We start from the raw sequence: 21594 nt of genomic DNA on the forward strand, positions 1-21594 counted from the left end.
GCCATATAAAATCATCCATCAATTATAATACTTTACATAGTTCCAAAGGGGCGCTTAGTAGCGAGTGGCAAAGGTGGCCCAGCCACTTCCAAATTTCCAATGCCGTGGCACAACACACTCAAAAAAAAAAAAAAAAAAACTTCGCTTTCACCCGCCTCGGTTCACACCAAACTGTGTCTATAAATTGATCCAAACAACACACAAAAAAAAAAAAAAAAAAACTTCGCTTTCACCCGCCTCGGTTCACACCAAACTGTGTCTATAAATTGATCCAAACAACACACACTATGCGTACGCACAGCTTGATCGATCGATCGATCGATCGATTAGCCATGGCGAATTCTTTTCTTGCATTCGCCACCACCCTACTACTTCTTCTATCTGCTGCTGCTGCCGTCGCGTCAGGACATCGGACCAGATCCTGCCGCGTGAGCGGCCGCTTACACGGCAAGTCCGGCAAGTGCAACCGCGAAAACTACTCGGACTGCTGCGTGCCGGGCAAGCTCTACCCGCAGTACCGCTGCTCCCCTCCGGTCACCGCGCGGACCCCCGCGACCATGACGCTGAACAGCTTCGCCAGGGGCGGGGACGGCGGGGGCCCGTCGGAGTGCGACAACAAGTACCACCCCGACCACGAGATGGTGGTCGCGCTGTCGACCGGCTGGTTCGACCGCTCCAGCCGCTGCCTCAAGAACATCCGCATCGCCGCCGCCAACGGCCGCTCCGTGCTCGCGAAGGTCGTCGACGAGTGCGACTCCGTGCACGGCTGCGACGAGGAGCACGACTTCCAGCCGCCGTGCCCGAACAACGTCGTGGACGCCTCGCCGGCTGTGTGGAAGGCGCTCGGGATCCCCAAGAAGGTCGGCGAGCATCGCATCACCTGGTCGGACGTTTGATCTCCCATTTGAAGTACATCGATCGACCGACGATAAGATTAATAATTGAAAAATAAAAAAAATGGGGAACGTTTACGTACGAGTTTAATATGCGCTATGTGTATGAGTGTGTCGCATGGATGCAAGATCAACGTCTGTGTTGTCACGTATGTGCATGCCGCAATTTAGTCTACCTTTCGAGGGCCAAATTACAATAAAAAGAATATTAATTAAGTGATAAATTGGCGGTTAATTAGAGTTTTTCTTTTTTTTTTTTTTTTGTTGCGCTGTTCAAATTCTACAACTTAAATTGAATCAATTGGTGATCAATTATCAAAAATTTATATGTTTATTAAAAAATTGAGCTTTTGTATTTTTAAACGTACCAAGCGGCATTCTAAAGTAGATTAGCGCTCACTAATAAATTTGCTGCAGCAATATTAAAGTGGAAGAAATAAAAATTTTCATTCAAAATTTGATTAATTACAAACTTATAATCAAATGACTTAAATAGAAAAAGAAAATTTAAGGTTTAGAAAAATCCAGCTCAAATACATATTCTCCCGCACATTCACCGGACATGTGCTCTTAAAAACTGGTTAGTATGAACTCCACAATATAACTCACTACTTACATAAATTAAGCTACAATATATTATTTACGTGACTTAGTCAATTTAGCCACTATTAGCACTACTTGACCCACCGCTGGCATAATAATAAAGACCACACTAAAATTATAAACAAATTTGCATCATTTTCCAACAAAACTGGCTCTCTCTTTTTTTTTCATAAGAATATGACTTTTTGGTGTTATTTTATCTAGTAAAATATTATTTCAATCAATTAACTATATTCCTTTCCAACTCATTGACTTATCGCAAGAAGAGATATATACACTTGATCTAAATTGTAAACATTTTTTAAGTGAAGTATATATGTTGATTTAGTAAACTTGGAAAGGGTTTTGTGGTGCCCCTCAATAGAATCGACAGGAATTATTCACTGGAGAATTTCTTGGACCAATGAAGGCCCAGATATGAGATTCAGCTTGTTGGTATCCCACTTGCCAGTTTAGAGAAGTGTCTGATACTTTGCTTTGTTAATGCCACCTAACTCTTTTATATCAACACGTTACGGTCACCATCAACATCTATTACATCTATTACATAATATGAATTCTCAATACTTTTGCCACGTGGCACCCCCGCCCTCACCCTTCTACTCCCATTCCCTTCTTTTCCCATTATTGCTAATTGTCACATCCAATAAATAAATAAATTTATTAATTTTTTAATTAAAATTAATAATCCTTCACTATCTATTTGGGGCATTTAGGGGGTGTTTGGCCTAGCTTTTAAAAAGCGCTTTTGGGCTGAAAAGTGATTTTCGGCTCAATAGAGCGTTTGGTAATTCACTTTTAAAATCTGATTCTGCTTTTTAGAATCAGAAAACTGATTTTGAAGGCCTCAGAATCAGAAGCAGAAAAAAACTGCTTCTTGAAAACTGATTCTGATTTTGGATTTAAACTTCAAAATTTTATTTTTATTTTAGTTTTAATATTTAAATTTAAATTTAATTTTAAATTTTAAATTTTAATTTTCAGATTCATTTTAAAATTTTTAAATTTTAACTTTTAAATTTTAAAATTTGAAATATAGATTTTAAATTTTAAATTTTAATTTTAAATTTCAAATCTCAAATTTTAGATTTTAAAATTTCACAAATTTATTTCAAATTTCAAATTTCGAATTCAAATTCAGATTTTAAAATTTCATATTTCAAATTTCAAATTTTAAATTTCAAATTTCAAATTTAAAATTTAAAATTTAAAATTTTAAATTTAAATTTCAATTTTAAATTTCAAATTTTAAATTTAAATTTCAAATTTGACAATTTAGATTTTAAATTTAAATGTAAAAATTTAAAATTTTTAAATTTTAAATTATAAATTTTAATCTTCAAATTATAAATTTCAAATTTTAAAATTAAAAATTTATAAATTTTAATCTTCAAATTATAAATTTAAAATTTTATAATTTAAAATTTAAATTTTAAGTTTAAATTTTAAATATTCAATTTTTAATTTTTAATTTTAAATATTCAAATTTTAAATTTTATATTTTAAATTCAAATTTTATATTTTTATTTTAAATTCATAATTATTTTAAATTTTAAATTTTAATTTTAAATTTTAAATTTAAATTTAAATTTTAAAGTTTAAAATTAAATATATTTTTAAATTAATATGCTTCAATAGCTTTCAAAATTTTAATTTTACAAACAGCTTTTAAAATCACTTCAGAAAAAATCACTTTATCTAAACTCCGCCAACGCTCTATAGCTTTTAAACAAAATCACTTCTCCAAACCAAAATCACTTTTTCAGAAATCACTTTTTTCAGAAGCTAGGCCAAACAGGCCTTATTTCCCTCATTTTTACCTCTTACGTTACATCCCTCCACTACCTATAATAAATAATTTACTAATTTTTTAATTAAAATTAACAATCCTCCACTACATATTTGAGACATTCATTTTCCTTCATTTTTACCCTTACCGTTACATCCCTCCACTACTTATTTGAGGCATTTATTTTCTTTCATTTTTATGCCTATATAATTAATTAAATGCCTACTTTCAATGAATGATCCTTCAATGTAATTGACACTTCTTCTCATATCTTGGTGATCCTTTTACTGTCTACAATTAGTTAGTATTTTGGGTTTCTTTTTAAGACTTCTAAAATTGAGTTTTTATTATTGTTGTAGTATGATAGTTGTTTATTAATTTACTTCTTTGTTATGTGAAATAACATATCTTCTATATATTGTTCTATTTTTGTTTATTGCTTCTGCTAATTTATAAAGGCAAATTTGTGACTTTATTATTTCCAGCATACCTAAATTTGAAATGTGTAGCTGTTATAGTATTGAGTTTAATCTTTAAGTAGTCTGGTTTTTCATTGTTATAAATTGAGATCTCTATATATTAGTTCAAATAGATTTACAATAATTACAAATTAATTCAAATTCCGCTTAGTTAGAGTCTTTTCTTATTTTTTGCGTCAGATTTGTTTCAGTGAAATTTCTTATTTAATAGGGACAACAGTTAAATTAGAGTTTTTCTTTATTTTTTGCAATAGAGTCTTTCCTTACAACTGAAAAATTAAAAAATTTTGAATTTCTTTAGTTAGTATCTTTCCTTAATTTTTGCATTAAAATTTCTTCAGTGGCATTTTTTATTTAGTATGGAAAATAATTTACTCTTGAGTGAAATATGAGGTTTATATCGTCTGTCCTTATAGACCATATACATCAGAAATATCTTTCTTAGAAAAACTGTCCCATAAAAATTTTGCCATATATTATATGATTAAGTGTATAGCATAAATGTTTGTTTAAATTTTTTTGAGATGTCAACATTTTATATTTTTCCACTGAGATGCTATATTAAATAAGATTTGATCTTCACATTTTTCAGTTTTTTTCACAAATAATTCAGAATATGAACTTCTCAAATGATTTTCAAGTTAGTGATATTTGGCTTGGTTTCTAAATAGTTTCTCTATTCATATATAGAAAGAAGAACAACATGTATCAAAAGATGTATAGTCAAATGAGATAATAAATCAGTACATATTTTACTCTATTAGTATATTATTCATTCTTTATTCTGCTGTAGCTGATAATATAATTAGATATGTAAAACTTTAATTGATTAATTTATACAGTTATATTGTAAGTAGTAAGTATAGAAAAATATTTGTTTTCTTATTGTAGAGACACAATAATTTGTAACAGAAAAGACTAAGAAAAATAATACTCTAGAGCTTACTAAGGAAAAAAAGAATAAATAAAAACTATAATTTTACTACAACAATAGCTACTCGCTACAACGTGCGAGTACCTGCACTATCTTAATTAATTTGGCGTTTCAAAGATTAATTAGCAGAGGATTTAGTTCTTGGAAAAATACCAGAAAGAAAAGACGGATATATCTATATAGGCATATAAAACTAAATAAATATCAATATCCAGAATCATTAATATATAGAATAGAAGTTAACTTATTATGGAACACTATATAGAAGAAATTTTTGATCAATTCGTGAAATTCTTGATTAATCTGCGGAAGCGAGAACCCCAGTAACAATATGAATGTTACCACCTTTTGTCTCATACACTTTTCTATATAATGCATATGAGAATGTGCCTAAACCAATATCTCTTTATATAGAGTCTGGATCGACTTTCCATAAAAGTCTGATTAAGATTCTAGCTAATTTAAATAGATGGGAAGGAGTTATGATATACCATATCAAGCAATTTTATATCTGCGAGCATTGACATTCTATTTATAGTAAATTTGGATTTGAATATAATTAACTGTGCCATATTCATGAAAATCCTAACAAAGACTACATAGTAAATAAAAAAGCATGGCTTCAAATTTTGTAAATCTCAGGTTGTTGTTTTCAAGTTAGGAAAAAACCTACAGAAGTTTTATTAAGGGTATTTTTTTGCATTTAGTCCCTTAATTAACAATTTTTTTTTTACAAATAGTCTTATAAAATTTATATTTGCAAAATTAATTGATTCTGTCTTTGCTATGTAAGCACCATGCAAGCGCCATATTGGTAGTCAAGTTTAAGTTAAATACGGCGAATCATTTACCATATTTAAACACAGTGAATAGTTTTTCGTGTTGAAGCATTATGTATAACTGCCCTTTCGCACGATCTCTCTGGACTAATTTTATAAATATAAATTTTATGAAGCTATTTGTTAAAATAAAAAATTTGTTAAGTACGTAGCTAAAGGCAAAAAAAACCTTTTTGTGAAGATACAAATTAATTAATAATAGTTATTATAGAGAATGACGAACAACTGTCAAAAAATAATAGGGAATAATATATATTGTGATAGAACTTACTGTAAAGTTTTTAAATTTACAAATTACAAATAAACACTTGGTATGACAAAATTTTGTACGTTATTTGGTTTATAGCTGTGGTTTTAAATTAGCTTAAACCAGTTCGGAATATTAGCGTCAAGTGCACATAAACTATATATAGTCATGATCCTTCTAATCTAATTTGTAACATTCTAATAAAACAAAAAATATATAACAATAAATAACAAAATAATAGGACAAATCAAATCAAATTAACTAATATGGATAAAAACCTGTATAACATAATTCTACTATTATGGATTCATATATACTTGTCTCCAAAATAACGAGACGCATATTTGGTTCAGCTCAGTTAACCAGTACCAAAAATTAGTTTTTCAAAATCAAATACAGGTGTGTTTTTTTTTTGGTTCAGTTAATCAATTTTTTGGCTCGATTTTCGTTTAGCGCGGTTTAATATTTGATTTTTTTTTTTTTTGATGCAGATTAACACCCCAATTAATGTAAAAATATAAGAGAAATGCTACTAGGAGTAAATTTTATATTTAACCCATTCAAAAGTTTAGAATTTTTTGGGGGGGATTTTGAGTATTAAAAGAAATAAAAATGTGATAAGATTAGATTAGTGTGGAAAAATAGTCCTTTGGATCGAGAGATGTAAAAGCTTCAAATACCGGATCCTATATTCTTTTTTCAATCCCAATTAACTCAAATGTAAATTAATTTAAAATAATTATTTTTCTCTAAAAATTTAAGTTGTTATAAGCTCCCAAAGTGTCATGTGATCACCATTTGGACAATCCCAAATTTAATTTTTATGTAGCTTAAAGCCAACTTTCCAGTAATGATTGTTTATAGTCAAATTCAAAAAATCTACGACAACTCATTAATTTAGGCTTCGTTTGATTCGGGATTAAATAAGAACTGTTTATTTCAGGAATATGTACAAATTCACGTATAAGCAAGAACTATGCTAATTTTACGTTTGTGTAAAAATTAAATTGTTTCCGAAAATAAAAATATAGCGTTAGGATAGTTAAAGCGGAATAGTGAAAATAAGAATAATTATAGTTTTAAAATAATAATATTTTATCTAATTAATTAACATAAAATATTAAATAAAAATATTTGATAAATTAGTAAATTTATTAGCTATGAATATTGCAATAAATTAATAAATATAAATATTAGTTAATTAATACATTAATTAATTAATTATAAAAAATAAGTTAGCTTCTTAATTAGTTAGTAAATTACTTTAGTAAGGTAATTAGTTAATAAGTTATGTAATTAATTAATATAAAATATTAATTAACTAATTAATTAATTAATAGTTAGATAGTTAGTTAATAAAATAATTAGATTGGTCAAATATTATTAGATTAATTAAAGAGCTAATACAATAATTAAAATTATATTTACTTTAATTAGCTTATTCTCAAGTTGGAACAAGCTTGTTCTTCAAAACGACCGGAACAATTTCTAATCTTATACCAGCTTATACCAACTTATTCTTTGAAATCGAGAACTGTTGTTCTCGAACTCTCCACATAGTATTTGGTTACAAGTGGGAGAATAAGAAGCTATTGGCCCACCTATTTTTCAACCAAATGCCCCAGTGTAATGTATTTTTTGACTTCACTTGATCCAAATTGGATCTAATTGGTCTTATCAGATCAAATCGAGAACTCAAACTCAATCCATACAAATATATAATTTGATGGTTTTTGAGAGCTTACGTGTCGGGCTCTTCTTAATTTCACTCCTCTGTTAAGCCTCTCTCTTTCCTAACTATATCTTTACCTTTTCACCTCTTCAAGAAGCCTTTTCACATTTTCAAGATGTAATAATTCTTCTCACCTTTCTAAGAGGTCTTTTCATCTTTCCAAAAATAATAATTCTTCTCTCATTCCCAATGAGCCTTTTTACCTTCCCAAGAGACTTCTTTATCTTCCCAAGATGTAATAATTCTTATCACTTTCCCAAGAGGCATTTTCACCTTTCTAAAGGTAATATTTCTTCTCACCTTTCTAAGAAGCTTTTTTACCTTCCCAAAAGACTTCTTCACCTTCCCAAGAGATAATAATTTTTCTCTTTGTATAACTCTCTCTTAGGCAATGACATTCTACATCTTCTTATAAACAATAATCCTATACCACACAGAATAATTACTGAGCTTTTAGAGTTTGGAGAAAGCTATTTCAAAAGCTTTGCTCAAGTTCTCTTCCTCCTTCTCCTTAGGTTAGCTGTCATGTTCCTTCCAGCTCTGATCGATTCAAAGTGTTGGTCATGGCTGGCCCAATCTACAACCACAGCACTGCAATCCTGTCCTACGATCAATTTATTTTTATTTAAATTAATATCCTTCCACATATTTCACTTAGTTTTTTTTTTTCCAGTTCATGGCAAAATGTCCAACAAAAATGCTTCAGAATATTATCTTTTTTTTTAATCTATATTTTTGATTCAAACAGTTAATTATTTTCTAAATGTATAAATATCTAATTGTTAGTATATTTATTTTATATTGATTTGTATAAAAAAAAAATTTATAGAGAATAAGAGTTGAACTACCTCATACTTACCTTTGCATTTATTATCGAAATGTTGATGAAATGCGGATTTTTATTTGACTTGAGAGATCCTTTCCGCTATAATATTTAACTATCATTTATTTAACTACCATGTAATTGATTACTAATGTGTAGTTTATGCAAAATTTTCAATAAAATATAATGTGAGATCCCTGGTGTTCAGCTGTAGAGGCTTGTCGGCAGCTCTGGAGAGTGTCGGGACAAGTTCGAGTCGCGTTGGCGTCAAATAGACGTAAAACGGACTCCGTGCGACGCGAGGGCAGCTTATAGCGAAGAAATTTGCAAAACTGCAGGTTTCTCTGCTTGCTGTACCGGTACAACCAGCGTGGCTGTACCGGTACAACCATCGCGCAGAGGCTTAACAGCTCTCGGGTTGGCTCTTGTATCGGTACAAGAGCCCGTGTACCGGTACTAGGAGGTAGGTAGAGGGCTAATTTAGTAATTCTCTCCCTCGTTTGTATCACCACTCCACCTACTTCTTTATATAGGCATAGAGAGCTTGAGAGGGAGTTCTATTGCTGCTCCTTCTTCCCCTCTCCCTCTCTAGCTTGGTTCGACCGTGGAGGAGTTCGGTTGGAGCTCGGATTCGACACCGACGTCGCGCCGCGAAACCGTTCGGGGATACGGTTGGGATCGTAGCGCTGCGAGGAAGCTAGGCGAGGGTGCGTTTTCGCCGTTCTCGACGCCGTGTCGCTGACCGATTAGCCGTTGAGGTGAGCGTTCCGTTGCGTTGCTTCAAGTATTGACATTTCGAGCTAGGTGCTGTTTGCTGATTCCTATCGTCGACCGTTAGTATTTCAGCTCGTTCTCGATGTAGGAGCATCGGATTGCGACGAGACTTGGTGCGTTGGATTCGGGACTCCGAGAGAAATCCACGAAGCCCTTACTTGCGAATTTTGGTGAAGGTTAGCTTGGTCGAAATCCTTCTCTTCTCTACTGCTGTGGATTTTGGACTGAATTGAGGAATTTTGATGTTTTTAGTTGAAGTTAGCTCGATTTCGAGGCTCGGGTGTTTTTGGTCGATCCAGCAGGTGGTGTCGCAGCCGAGGGGGTTCAGTGCTGCCAGGGATTAGCGTGCGAGGTGGGTTACATCGGTTTTGACTCCTAAGCTCATAATCGTCAACATGTATAGATCTCGATTTTGATAATTTAGTCTAGCTCGAATTCATGGATTATATGATAGAATGCAAATCTGAATTTGGAGCATGTGGTAATAAATTAAGTAGATTATATATGTTGGACTTGGAAACTGAATTAGGAGAAAACCTGCGATTTGGACCTGTCACTTGATTAAACTGTCTGATTTAGCTCTAGGAGCTGTTATTAAATTGTACTGTCGCAATATCTTCGAGACGAGTACTCCAGATAGTTTAGAATATATCTACACTCGTGCTGGTTCGCCGAGAGGATTTTACAGGGTCGTTCAGGCTGTTCCGGACTGTAGGGTGCCGCTGAGGTTGACGGTGGACCCGTATCGCCTTTTTGGCGTCTGATTGTGCCGAGGGCACGTTACTTGTTGGTTGTTAGACCAGTTAGAGTCGATTTCTTGACTTTGGCTTTTCAGAGCCTGTTTGAGCTCGACAGAGATACGCTGCATACTTGGTTGGGTAGCGCCCACGAGTGCCACTCCGGAGTCAGGCTTTGTGCTTTCGCGTTGGTGTCGCTCATGCCAGTTGGACATGCTCTCCACGGACCAGTTAGTGTGGATAGAGCTTGATAGTCGCAACGGGGCAGGGACGGGTGTATTCACAGTCCCGGGAACGGGTATGCTTACAGTCCCGAGTTGATTGGGTCAGAGTTGACATTTCCTACAGTTGGTTAGTGTAAAGCATGATAGTGTAGTGATCGATAGCGGTAGAGTTTATTTCCTGCTTTTCTGACTACTCTTGCTCCCTTCTGTAGACTTAGTGGGTGGACCGATGTTGTTTTGGGCGGTACCCACTGAGGACTACTTGCTTTTGCAGTAGTTCTCACGCCCAGTTGTTACCTATGTTTTTGCAGAGCCACAGGTTCCGGCTGCTGCACGGTCCGCGGACCAGGGTCGAGGTAAGGGCGTCGCGGGTTAGAGCCCTACCCGACGTGCTGAGCTAGAGGTGCCCCTACTACAGGTAGATGTTTTGTTTCGAGTCTATGTACATAGTTGACTTAACTCGCCAGTGCGAGTAGCTCAGTATTTTGGATTTGAACTATGTATATGAAACTCTGTTTGTTTAGCTTCTGTTTTCTCTAGCAGCTCTCTACTGCTGTTCGTAGTAGTGTTTGATTTACAGGTATAGCTGTCGCTTCGTATACAGGAAAAAATTTTTTGTATACTGCGGATTTGTCGGCGTGCCCGGGGAACGTGTAATCCGGGGCGTGACAATATAGTTATTTAATTTTATGGCGAATTTTTTTTTAGTGTAAACTTTTAATATTGAATTGATAAATGTTATGATATTGAAAAGAACAATATTAATATTTTTTCTAAATGGAACATGCGTTAAATTTTTAATTTTTAATTTTTAATAATTATATATTTTAATTTTTATTATCATTTTAAAATATATATTAAAATATTTCGTAATCATTTAAGGTAAAAATTACATATTGTCATTCCATATTTTTTTTCTCTTCTTTTCCTCCTTTTTCGTAATTATATATAATAATTCACATCAAAATATTAGCGTCAAAACTGGTTTAAAGTTTATATTAGAATATTAGCATCAAAATTGACCGCAACAAAGCGCGGTTGAACACTAGTTTGTGTTAATACTACACTACCAACACTACTTAAAAAGAGTTACTGATGTACAGTTAAAACTAATTATATAGAGGTGAGGATATTTGATAGATGACTCCTATAAGTTTTTTGAGAAGCATTGATATTCAGTTTCCTTCTAATATCTAAATTTTGTTCAAAACTAATAGTAGTTGGAAAATTAATTAACTCTATAGGAACAAAATATTTGCCTTTTCTACTGTGGAAATAGGCAGCAGAAAGCTTCCCCCATATGAATAGCTTTCAAAGCACAATGTGTAGAGATCTTCCCCTATATCAATAGCTTTCAAAAGCACAATGTGTTTCATGTCTGTCCTGTGATAACGTTTTGTATATAGTGTTCATAATTGTTGTGTGCACAAAATAACACAAAATGTGTGACTAAACCGCCAAGGACAAAAACTTGTTCTAGCCCTTTTTTTTAATTATTTTTATAAATTTTAAATTATTGTCCAATTACATTGACTGAGTTAAAACTTGACCCAAATCAATACATTGGGTCCATTCCAGTCCAAGTAATTGCTTGCAAATCAATTTGAGACATTATATCCTGTTCAAACAAAGTTAATCCAACCACACTCAAATACCATGCATATTTCACATGAGCTGTTTCTCCAACCCACTGTAAAGTTCAGAACAACAGTCAAAAAAAAAGAAAAAAAGAAAAATTATTGTGATAGAACTCACTGTAAAGTTCAGAACCGATAGTGAATTTACAAATTACAAATAAACACTTGGTATGACAAAATTTTGTTCATTATTCGGTTTATAGTTTGTGGTTTTAAATTAGTTTAAATCAGTTCAAAATATTAGTTAACTAGTTTTAGCGTCAAGTGCACGTAAACTATAGTAATGATCCTTTTAATCTAATTTATAACATTCTAATAAAAAGTTATATATATATAATAACAATAAATAACGAAATAATAAGACAAATCAAATCATACTATCTAATATGGATTAAAACATGTACAACATAATTCTATTATTAGATGGATCATATTTGACTCCAGAATATAATTCTATTATAAATGGATCATATTTGACTCCAGAATAAGGGCCTGATTGGCGTAACTTTTAGAAAAGTGATTTTTTCAGAAGTGATTTTAGTTTTGAGAATTGATTTTGGTGAAAAGCTATAGACTGTTTGGCTGACTTTAGATAAAAGTGATTTTTTTGAAGTGATTTTCTAAAACTGTTTGGCAAAAATTTTTTGAAGCTTACATATATTAATATTTTTACTAAAATTCATTTTAAAATAATTTAAATTTAAATTTGAATTTAAATTAAAATTTTAAATTTGAATTAAAGTACAATTTTTAAATTTCAAATTTGTAAAAAAATAAATTTGAAATTTTTCAAAATTTTTTTAAATTTAAAAATTGAATTTTTAAATCTAAATTTAAATATTTAATTTTCCAATCTAAAATTAAATTTTGAATTTGAAATTTAAAATTTAAAATTTGAATTTCAAATTTTAAATTTAAATTTTGAATTTCAAATTTCAAATATTAATTTAAAATTTAAAATTTAATATTTGGAATTTGAATTTCAAATTTCAAAATTTAAAATTTAATTTCAAAACTCAAATTTAAAATTTAAAATTTGAAATTCAAAATTTAAAATTAAATTTTGAATTTTGAATTTTAAAATTTAAATGTAAAATTAAAAATTTAAATATCAAATTTCAAATTTTAAAATTTGAAATTTAAAATTATAAGTTTGTAATTTGAAAATTAAAACTTGTAATTTTAAATTTTAAATTTTCAAAATTTTAAATTTAAGTTTTTAAAATCTGAAATGTCAAAATTTAAATTTTATCTTAAATTTAAAATTTTAAAATTTTAAAATTTTAAATTTTAAAATTTGAGATTTGAAACTTAAATTGAAAATTTAAAATCTAAATTTTAAATTTTAAATTTGAAAAGTTGAGGTTTAAAAAATCAAATATGAATTTAAAATTTTAAAATTTAAATTTAATATTAAATTTATACTTTGAATCTAAAATAAAAATAAAAATTTGAAGTTTCAGTCAAAAATCAGAATCAGTTTTGGAGAAGCAGTTTTTTTGTACTTCTGATTCTGGAGCCTTCAAAATCAATTTTTCTGATTCTGTAATACAGAATCAAAATTTTCATCTGTCGTTCCCAAACGCTATACTGAGCTCAAAAGTGATTTTGGGCTTAAAATTACTTCTGAGAAGCCTGGCCAAACACCCCCGCTCAATTAGCTGGTTTTTTTTTTTTTTTTTTTTTTTTGGTAGGTCAAAACTGTTACTGTACCAAAAAAGTGTTTTTCAACATCAATGAAAGGCCTCACCTACCTTTATCGTGGTGTCAACTGGCTGGGGTTATTCACACTTTTCGAAGAGCCAAGGCCCGATTGGAGGAGAGACTGGGCCCATTAATGGTTATTTATATTTTTTTAAGATCCAAGGTCCGGTTGGAGGAGAGATTAGGCCCGTTAATGATTCTCAGGGAGGGCCCGTCAGCCGCATGATGACAACTCCCTTTGGCCCGGGGCATGTTTGGAAGGTCCTTGCACGCATTGAAGGAGGGTGTCAACCTGGCCCACTCTGTTGGGTGCCCAGTGCTGGTTCGCTGCGGGGGCCCACCGACCTGAACCCATGCTGTGCTTGCAGATCGGGCCCCCTCGGATCTGACCAGTATTGGGGTCCCCATGTTCACGGCCCGATTGAAGGAGGCGAAGATCCAGGGCCCGACGCGACGTGGGCTGATGCTAACACCGAGAGGGGTTCGGGAGAAACCACTCTGGGGCCCTTCTTTTGCATCAATTCAGCCAACGAAGGCCCTGGCGGACCTCTTCGTTGTGCAGGCCATCCTCGGGTTTCCAACCGTCTCCTCGCGGACGGCGTGGAGCGCATCGCGATGAACCCCGGCGGACCTTTTCGTTGTGCTGGTCATCCTGGGGTTTTCAACCATCTCCTCGTGGACGACGTCGAGCTCAACGCGATGACCCTAGGACCCACTCACCAAGGCTCGCTCAACGGCTCAGGCCCCCATGAACCGTATCTGCACTCGGGACTCCCAGAGGGCCTCATGGGTCCAGATTTGTTTGTTGAAGGTGACGGCTGGGGGCCAGAGTCTCCATTGGCCGGTGCACCTCTCGGATCAGCTTCGAACGCCATACACAGTGGCCCCGGGAACATCCCAACCGTGGTCGGGGAAGCAGTGTTATCCCCGTGCGAGTTGAGGGGGCCGACTAGATTAAGTGCGCGCCTGCTGTCGTCGACAAAGGTCTCGGTGCTTGAGCGGGCGAAGCGCAGGAAAGCAACCCTCTTGGAAGGACAGGTATCTAGTTCGACGACCCTTGCTCGTAAATGGGATAGCAATAAGGTCAGGTCGAAAAGCGCTCGTTGTGGGGTGAAGCTCACGGCTACTGATGCCGAAGAACTTCACAAGTTCATGTTGCGTGGATGATCGGTTGTCCGACTGGTGTCGAGTTAATGTCGGCTTTTGTGTGTGTCGATTTAGCTCATGTTTAAGATATTTACTTGGAATGTTAGGGGTCTGAACGACCCGGTCAAGCGTCGTGGGGTCAAGTCTGTTGTTTCTAAACTTTTTGGTTCGATCGTATGTATCCAAGAATCGAAAGTAGACTCTGTTTCTCGTTCTTTCCTACGATCGTGTTGCGGTTCAAGTTTCGACAGATGCCACTTCATTCCTGCTATTGGGGCTTCTGGTGGTTTAATTACCTGTTGGAACTCCAAAAGTTTCTTATGTATGGAAGCCATTTTTCGTGAATACTCGCTCACCCTAAATATGAAGCATTCAGACAGCGGAAAGTGTTTTTACCTTACAAATGTTTACGGGCCACCGACATGGGACGGAAAAGAAGAGTTCTGTTCGGAAATCCTCTCTCTGAGCGAGATGTGTTCTAACAACTGGGTCATTTGCGGGGATTTCAATCTAACTAGGAATCAAGCTGAACGAGCTGAAAATCCGTGGAGTTCTAGAGCGATGTCAATGTTCGTAGACCTAATCTCGAACCTCGAAGTTATTGACCTGCCTATCTCCAACCAAAATTTCACCTGGTCAAATATGCAGCGTACACCGACCCAGGCCAAATTAGATAGATTTCTGGTATCAACGGAATGGGATCAAAACTACCCGCACTGCAAGGTCTCTGCGTTGCCAAGGATTACATCGGATCATACCCCATTAGTTCTTTCTACTGGGATCCGTCCCACTCCGAGGAGATTTCGGTTCGAGAGGGTCTGGCTCACTAAAGAGGATTTCTCTAACAAAGTACCAATTTGGTGGAATGAGGTCAATAATAAGAATTCGGCTATCCTCACTTTGACGGCAAAACTGAGACACTGTAGAGTCAGGATGAAGGAATGGTGTAAGACGAATTTCTATAGTATAGCCAACGCAATAAAGTGTATTCAGGAGGAAATCCAAAGGATTGATATTCAAGAGGAACGAAGCATCCTATCGCAGGAAATACGAGATAAACGGATAGACCTCAAATCTCAACTGCAGCTCATACTCAAAGAGGAAGAAATTCTTTGGAAAACGAGAGCGAAACAACACTGGCTGAAAGAAGGTGACAGAAATACGAAATTTTTCCACGCAGTGGCAAATGGACGGAAGCGGAGTAATATGATAGAGTTTATTGAAGACGATTCAGGTAGACAAATCTTCAACGACATTCAAAAGAGATCATATTTTTTTCAGTCCTACAAACGACAGTTTGGAAGGGAGAATGAAGGTCCTCCATCAAGGGGGGATTGGGGCGATCTATTTCGGCCGGACGTCTTATCAGACCCGGATGCCCTTACTGGTCCGTTTACAATAGAAGAGGTTAAGAAAGCCACCTTCCAACTGGGAGGTGATAAGGCACCTGGACCTGATGGATTTCCTATGATCTTTTTCCAACAGTTCTGGGAGACGGTTAAGGAGAGCATTTTTAATATATTCACAGACCTTTACAATAACGCGCTCCAAACGGCCCCGTCAGATTATACATACATTTGTCTCATTCCAAAAAAAGAAGAAGCGCGTAAAGTTAACGACTTCCGGCCAATTTGTCTCATTAATGGAATACAAAAGATCATATCTAAAGTGCTGGTGAACAGACTTGCATCCATTTTGCCGACGATAATATCTCCATCGCAATCGGCCTTTCTGAAAGGCCGTCTTCTAGCTGACTCTTTCGTTACTGCAAGTGAACTCCTCAATTGGTGCGTAAAAGTCGGTAAAGAGTGTGTAAGCATTAAGGTTGACTTCGAGAAAGCTTACGACAATGTGAGCTGGAACTTCCTACATAATGTTTTCAGATGGCTGGGTTTTAGTGAGAAGTGGTGGAACTGGATTGAACAGTGTATATGTAACACAAAAGTCGCCGTATTGGTAAACGGATCGCCGACGACGTGGATAAAAACAAGAAAGGGGCTCAGGCAGGGAGACCCACTTTCCCCCTACCTATTCATCTTGGTGGCTGACTGCCTTGCCAGGATAACGGAAGCAGCAAGGAACAATAACTTGATTCAGGGGATTGGCCCAACCACAAACTGTCAGGCAGTACTTCTTCAGTATGCGGATGACACTTTATTCTTCTCAGAGCCTAAGAAGTCTGCAATGCGAAATATGCTGTTCCTCTGGAAGATGTTTGAATGGGCTTCAGGACTTAAGATAAATACGAATAAAACGGAATTACTCTACTTGGGCCCTAACGTAGGTAGAGCTAACAGACTTGCTGATATTTTGGGTTGTAAAGTGGGTAGGCTTCCATTTCGATACCTTGGGTTGACACTCCACACCAGAGCACTGCGGAAGGAAGATTGGGCTCCGATTGTGAACCATATTGAGGCATGCATTGAAGGTTGGAAGGCAAAACTACTCTCTCAGGGGGGTAGACTTACTCTGGTAAACTCGGTGCTGTCGAATATACCGTTATTCTACTTTGCAATATTCAAGGCGCCGCAATGGGTTCTGAACCGTATAGAAGCCTTGAGAAGATCCTTCTTCTGGAAAGGATGGCCCAAAATTTCAGGGGGTTCATGTCTAGTCGGATGGAAATCGATATGTAAAAGCAAAAAGGAAGGGGGATTGGGGATCAAGGAGATGGAAGCAATGAATACGGCTCTATTAACCAAATGGTGGTGGCGTTTCTTCAAAGAGCCGCAGCTGCTTTGGGGGAGGTTGATTAAATCGTTATACTATACTAGAAGACGGCCGTTACACGAGGGAAGAGCCTTCAGACCATATTCCCAGTGGTGGAGAAGTGTGATGAGATGTCGAGAGGTATTCAAATGTGGCGTTTCGTATGTGCTCGGTGACGGGAAAAACATCAAACTGTGGTCAGATATTTGGATTGAAGAAACCCCACTGAGTACTCAGTTCCCTGAACTCCATTCCAATATTGTCAATAAGGAGCTCACAATTTCACAAAGCTGGAATGAAAAAGGGTGGAGATGGCGATTGATAACCAGAAGCCTCGATATAAATACCGCTAGGGACAATCGCCACCAAATGATGTTGTTCAAAAACCTACTCCCTCGATATTGTCCATCGGACACACCAGACACAATCAAATGGAGATGGACTGCGAATCAAATGTTTACGGTTAAATCCCTTTACGATTTCATCACCGATGCAGGTCAGAGAGACTCTATGTACGTCCACCTCTGGAAGCTCAAGATTCCGGACAAAATCAGAATATTCATTTGGATCCTCCTTCGTAAGAGATTGCTTACCGCGGACAGATTAATCCGACAAGGCCGCAATGTCGAACAGTATTGTAACTTTTGTGCACTATTAGCTGAAACATGTGATCACCTATTTCGGGATTGTGTTTTCGTCAGATACCTTTTATTCAGTACGGGATTGGCAGATATAAGCGATTCGGAATCAGGGGATGTCCGCCGGCTTTGGTCAGAGATAGGGTACATCCGCAATGCCGTGCTGCGAGAGAAAAATCTAATCCGTTTGGTGGCAATCTGGTGGGTGGTCTGGACGGAGCGAAACAACATTATCTTTCGGGACGTGAGTCCCAACGCTACCAAGGCGCTCGAACGAGTCAACTCCTTGAATAGAGACTGGACTAGAGACTGGACTGAGATTCCTTGAATAGAGACTGAACGCTTTTTTTTTTTTTTTTTTTTTTTTTTTTTTTCAGTTTATCGGTCTTTCTTGTATCCATTCGGACCTTTTAGGAGACCCTAGCTGTCTCCAACTTGTACGCTTAGTTCATTTCACTTAATGAATGAAGCAGGTAGCTTGCTACCTTATTCTCAAAAAAAAAAAAAAAAAAAAAAAGATTTGCATTTATGGATCATGGAACCTTGATTCCCTATTTTAAGCAAAAGCAAAGATGGTGGCTAATAACAGCATGGAACTTTATTCTATTATTATTCTTTTACTTTTGAGCTTATAACTAAATTATTTATGAACATAACTTTTGGCCTAACTACAAAAAGGATCACTGTTTATAATTAATCTTCTCATTATGAGAAAATCAAATTAACTAAACAACAATAATATGCTCATAAAAGAACATAAAGTAGATGAAAGAGAATATATAGGAGAGAAATTAAAGAAAAGCCAAATGAATTAATTACCTGAAATTTTTTTAAAAGTTATCTGGTTTATAATACACATTATGATTTAGAATTGCAATTGGGTCCATGCTATTGCCAACCATATACATGTCAACCAAAGCCCTGCATGAAATAGATTATAAAAAAATCATTTATTAGCTACAATTTATGATAGAATTTTGGTAAAAATGTATGAAGACCCATCAACTTTATGCCGTTCTGAAATGGCCCCTTGAACTATGATTTTCTGATTGAACCCCCTCTCAACTTTTGATTTTTTTTTACCAAGTTAATTAACAAGAACTGTGATTTTTTTATTGAGACCCCCTCAATAGAATCGAGTGATTTTAGCTAAATAAATTAAAAATTTACGAAAGTGATCGCTAATTTTATCAAATTTAATAGTTTAAACTAATTTGTAGCGAATAAAACTAGATTATATAATGCTTATAACTAATTCAGTCATGAAATTCAACAAAAATGTTTAACTAAATTGACTATAGAAGCTCAAACTAAAATGACCCAGAAATTAAAGTGTCAATCAAAACAATTAAACTTGGAAGCTGTATTTCAGATTGCCATATAGTTGAGGGGTCTCCAAACATTTCCACTGAGAATTTAATAAAATAAAATGCTGAAAAGCCATTTTAAGGCTATTAGTATTTAACCCAATTTTGTCAGATTCTGAGTCTGGAAAGTTCTGAAAATAAAATAAAAAATATCTTAAAAAATATTAAAAAGGCCAAAATGGTTTTAAGTGTGTGTGTGTATATATATATATATATATATAGAGAGAGAGAGAGAGAGAGAGAGAGAGAGAGAGAGAGCGCTAGGCTGCTATAGTATCGATAGTACGGACGCTTCCGTGCTACCAAATTGTTTTCAATGATGCCGCTTCCAAATCGACGATCGGCTTCGTTAGACTTGATCTACACTATTGAAAGTATTTGGAAACTAAATTTCATAATTTTTCGGTATCATTTACCTATCAAACGAGTAGTCTAAAAATGAACGGCTGAAAATAAAAATTTCATAAAAATGATGATAAAAGACTTGAATTTAAGATTAGAGCTACTGATCTTACTCTAAATAGTAAAAAAAAATTTCTATAAAAATTTCATCTGATTTGGATTGTTTTACACCGTTAAATTTACAAATGCATCACATCTACCATTAAAATTGTCAATTTTGAGATCTTTTGATCACTAGCCAAATAATGTCGAAAAATTTTGAGATTTAGTTTCCAAATACTTTCAATAATGTAGATCAAGTCTAACGGAGCCGATCATTGATTTGGAAGCCACATCATGAAAAACAACTTAATAGCACGGAAGGCTCAATTTGAAGTCCAGCTCAAAGGAAGGCTCAATTTGAAGTGATCAAGAATTAGCAAATAAGAGCTAATATAGAGAAATATGCCACGAGTTATACACATATAATAGATTAGAAATTTGACATGGCTCAAAAGTTTAGAGTCCCAAAAAAAAATATTGGAAAATTCAGTTAATAAAATAAAATTAGAATGAACTAATTAAGAGCATATAAAAGTACAAAATTAATTCTCAGACGCAATTATTCAGATTTTTATTAAATTAAGTACGAATGTGAAATTGGTAGGTAAAACATGATATGAAATGGTGATTTAACCCATGTGAAATGTGACACCACCTTACAGTCGGTTGGGGATTAAGAATTTATGACTTCAGTACAAGAAATATTTATTAGTAATTAAGTATTGATAACTAATTTATGTAACTATTCTGGATAATCAAATATTTGCGAACTATTTGTGAATTTTAATTTTTGTTAAAAAAAAATTGAAAAAATTTTGTTACTATAGTATATCTTGAATATAAAATATAAAAATACTATTATTTAATAACAGCATAAATTATTAAAATATAATAATTATTTTACATAATTTAATGTAATATCGGAGTAGAAAGTTCTGAATTAGTAAGCTCTTACCGAGCGGCAAAATACGGCGGCGAGCGCCACCGCTGCTCCACGAGGCGGCGGAGGCGGCGAAGTAGCAATTCGTGGACGAGTTCATGCCGTTGCCGCAGCTGCAGGCGAACGAGTTGTACACCGCGGCGGTGGCGGTGGCGGTGGCGGTGGCGGCGGTGGCGTAGCCGCACATGCCGCCGCTCTTCTCGCAGTCGGCGCAGGCGCTGGGGAAGCCGTCGTCGGCGCTGAACCTGTACTTGAGCGCGATCCCGAAGTCCCACTCGTCCGGCCTCGTCTCGGCGCCGTTGAAGCCGCGCACGGCCGCGTAGGACGCGCAGCGGAGCTGGGTCAGGTCGACGTCGAACGCGGGGCCGAGGCTCGCGGGCGCGTAGACGCAGCAGGTGGACACGGGGGCGCCGAGCGCGGCGACGGCGGGGCACGTGTAGAGGAGCCCGCATATGGAGGAGGAGGAGGAGGTGTCGCAGAGGGTGGCGTTGAGGGTGGGGGTAGGGAAGCAGTCGAGGAGGGCGAAGACGTTGCGGGCGTCGGCGAAGGCGAAGGGGGCGTCCCAGTCGAGGGAGAAGCCGCGGGAGGGGTTGGTAGCGGAGCAGGTGGACATGGAGGGGTCGGAGACGTAGAGGATTTGGTTGGCGTAGTCGACGGCGTCGACGGGGTAGGAGCCGGAGCGGGTGGTGAAGGTGAGCTGGTCCTGGTGGCCGCCGCCGGCGCAGGCGACGTGGGGGTGGAAGAGGGGGCTGCCGCAGCCGGGGCCGGTGCCGAAGGGGTAGTGGATCGGGATGGCGCCGCAGGAGGGCTTGCACGCGTAGTCGGCGGACGAAGAGGAGGCGGCGCCGAGCAGGACAAGGAGGAGGAATTTGGTGAGAGAGGGTGGAGCCATGGCAGTGTTTCTTTTTTGCATGGGGGGGTGACAAGAGGGATAT

At 36.0% G+C, this 21594-nt stretch overlaps 2 protein-coding genes across 2 annotated transcripts; one reads left to right on the forward strand and one right to left on the reverse strand.

Annotated features, from left to right (window-relative positions):
* Nucleotides 215-1082, forward strand: LOC109725138 (putative ripening-related protein 4). The gene has a single exon (XM_020254223.1). The coding sequence runs from the start codon at nt 288-290 to the stop codon at nt 894-896; it is 609 nt and encodes a 202-aa protein (XP_020109812.1). The 5' UTR covers nt 215-287; the 3' UTR covers nt 897-1082.
* On the reverse strand, nt 18774-21569 carry LOC109724779 (wall-associated receptor kinase-like 20). Its single transcript, XM_020253709.1, has 2 exons — nt 20675-21569; nt 18774-18829 (listed from the first exon to the last, which is right to left on the reverse strand). The coding sequence occupies exons 1-2, from the start codon at nt 21549-21551 to the stop codon at nt 18774-18776; spliced, it is 933 nt and encodes a 310-aa protein (XP_020109298.1). The 5' UTR covers nt 21552-21569.

The sequence above is a fragment of the Ananas comosus genome, linkage group 19, assembly GCF_001540865.1.
Source record: "Ananas comosus cultivar F153 linkage group 19, ASM154086v1, whole genome shotgun sequence".
NCBI lineage: Eukaryota > Viridiplantae > Streptophyta > Magnoliopsida > Poales > Bromeliaceae > Ananas > Ananas comosus.

Bases quoted from the DNA above. Each gene is read 5' to 3' on its own strand.
- LOC109725138 (XM_020254223.1), top strand. From the start codon at position 288: ATGCGTACGCACAGCTTGATCGATCGATCGATCGATCGATTAGCCATG.
- LOC109724779 (XM_020253709.1), bottom strand. From the start codon at position 21,551: ATGGCTCCACCCTCTCTCACCAAATTCCTCCTCCTTGTCCTGCTCGGC. The intron at 18,830-20,674 runs GTAAGAGCTTAC...TATTTCATGCAG, and splicing joins CCGCCGTATTTTGCCGCTCG to GGCTTTGGTTGACATGTATA.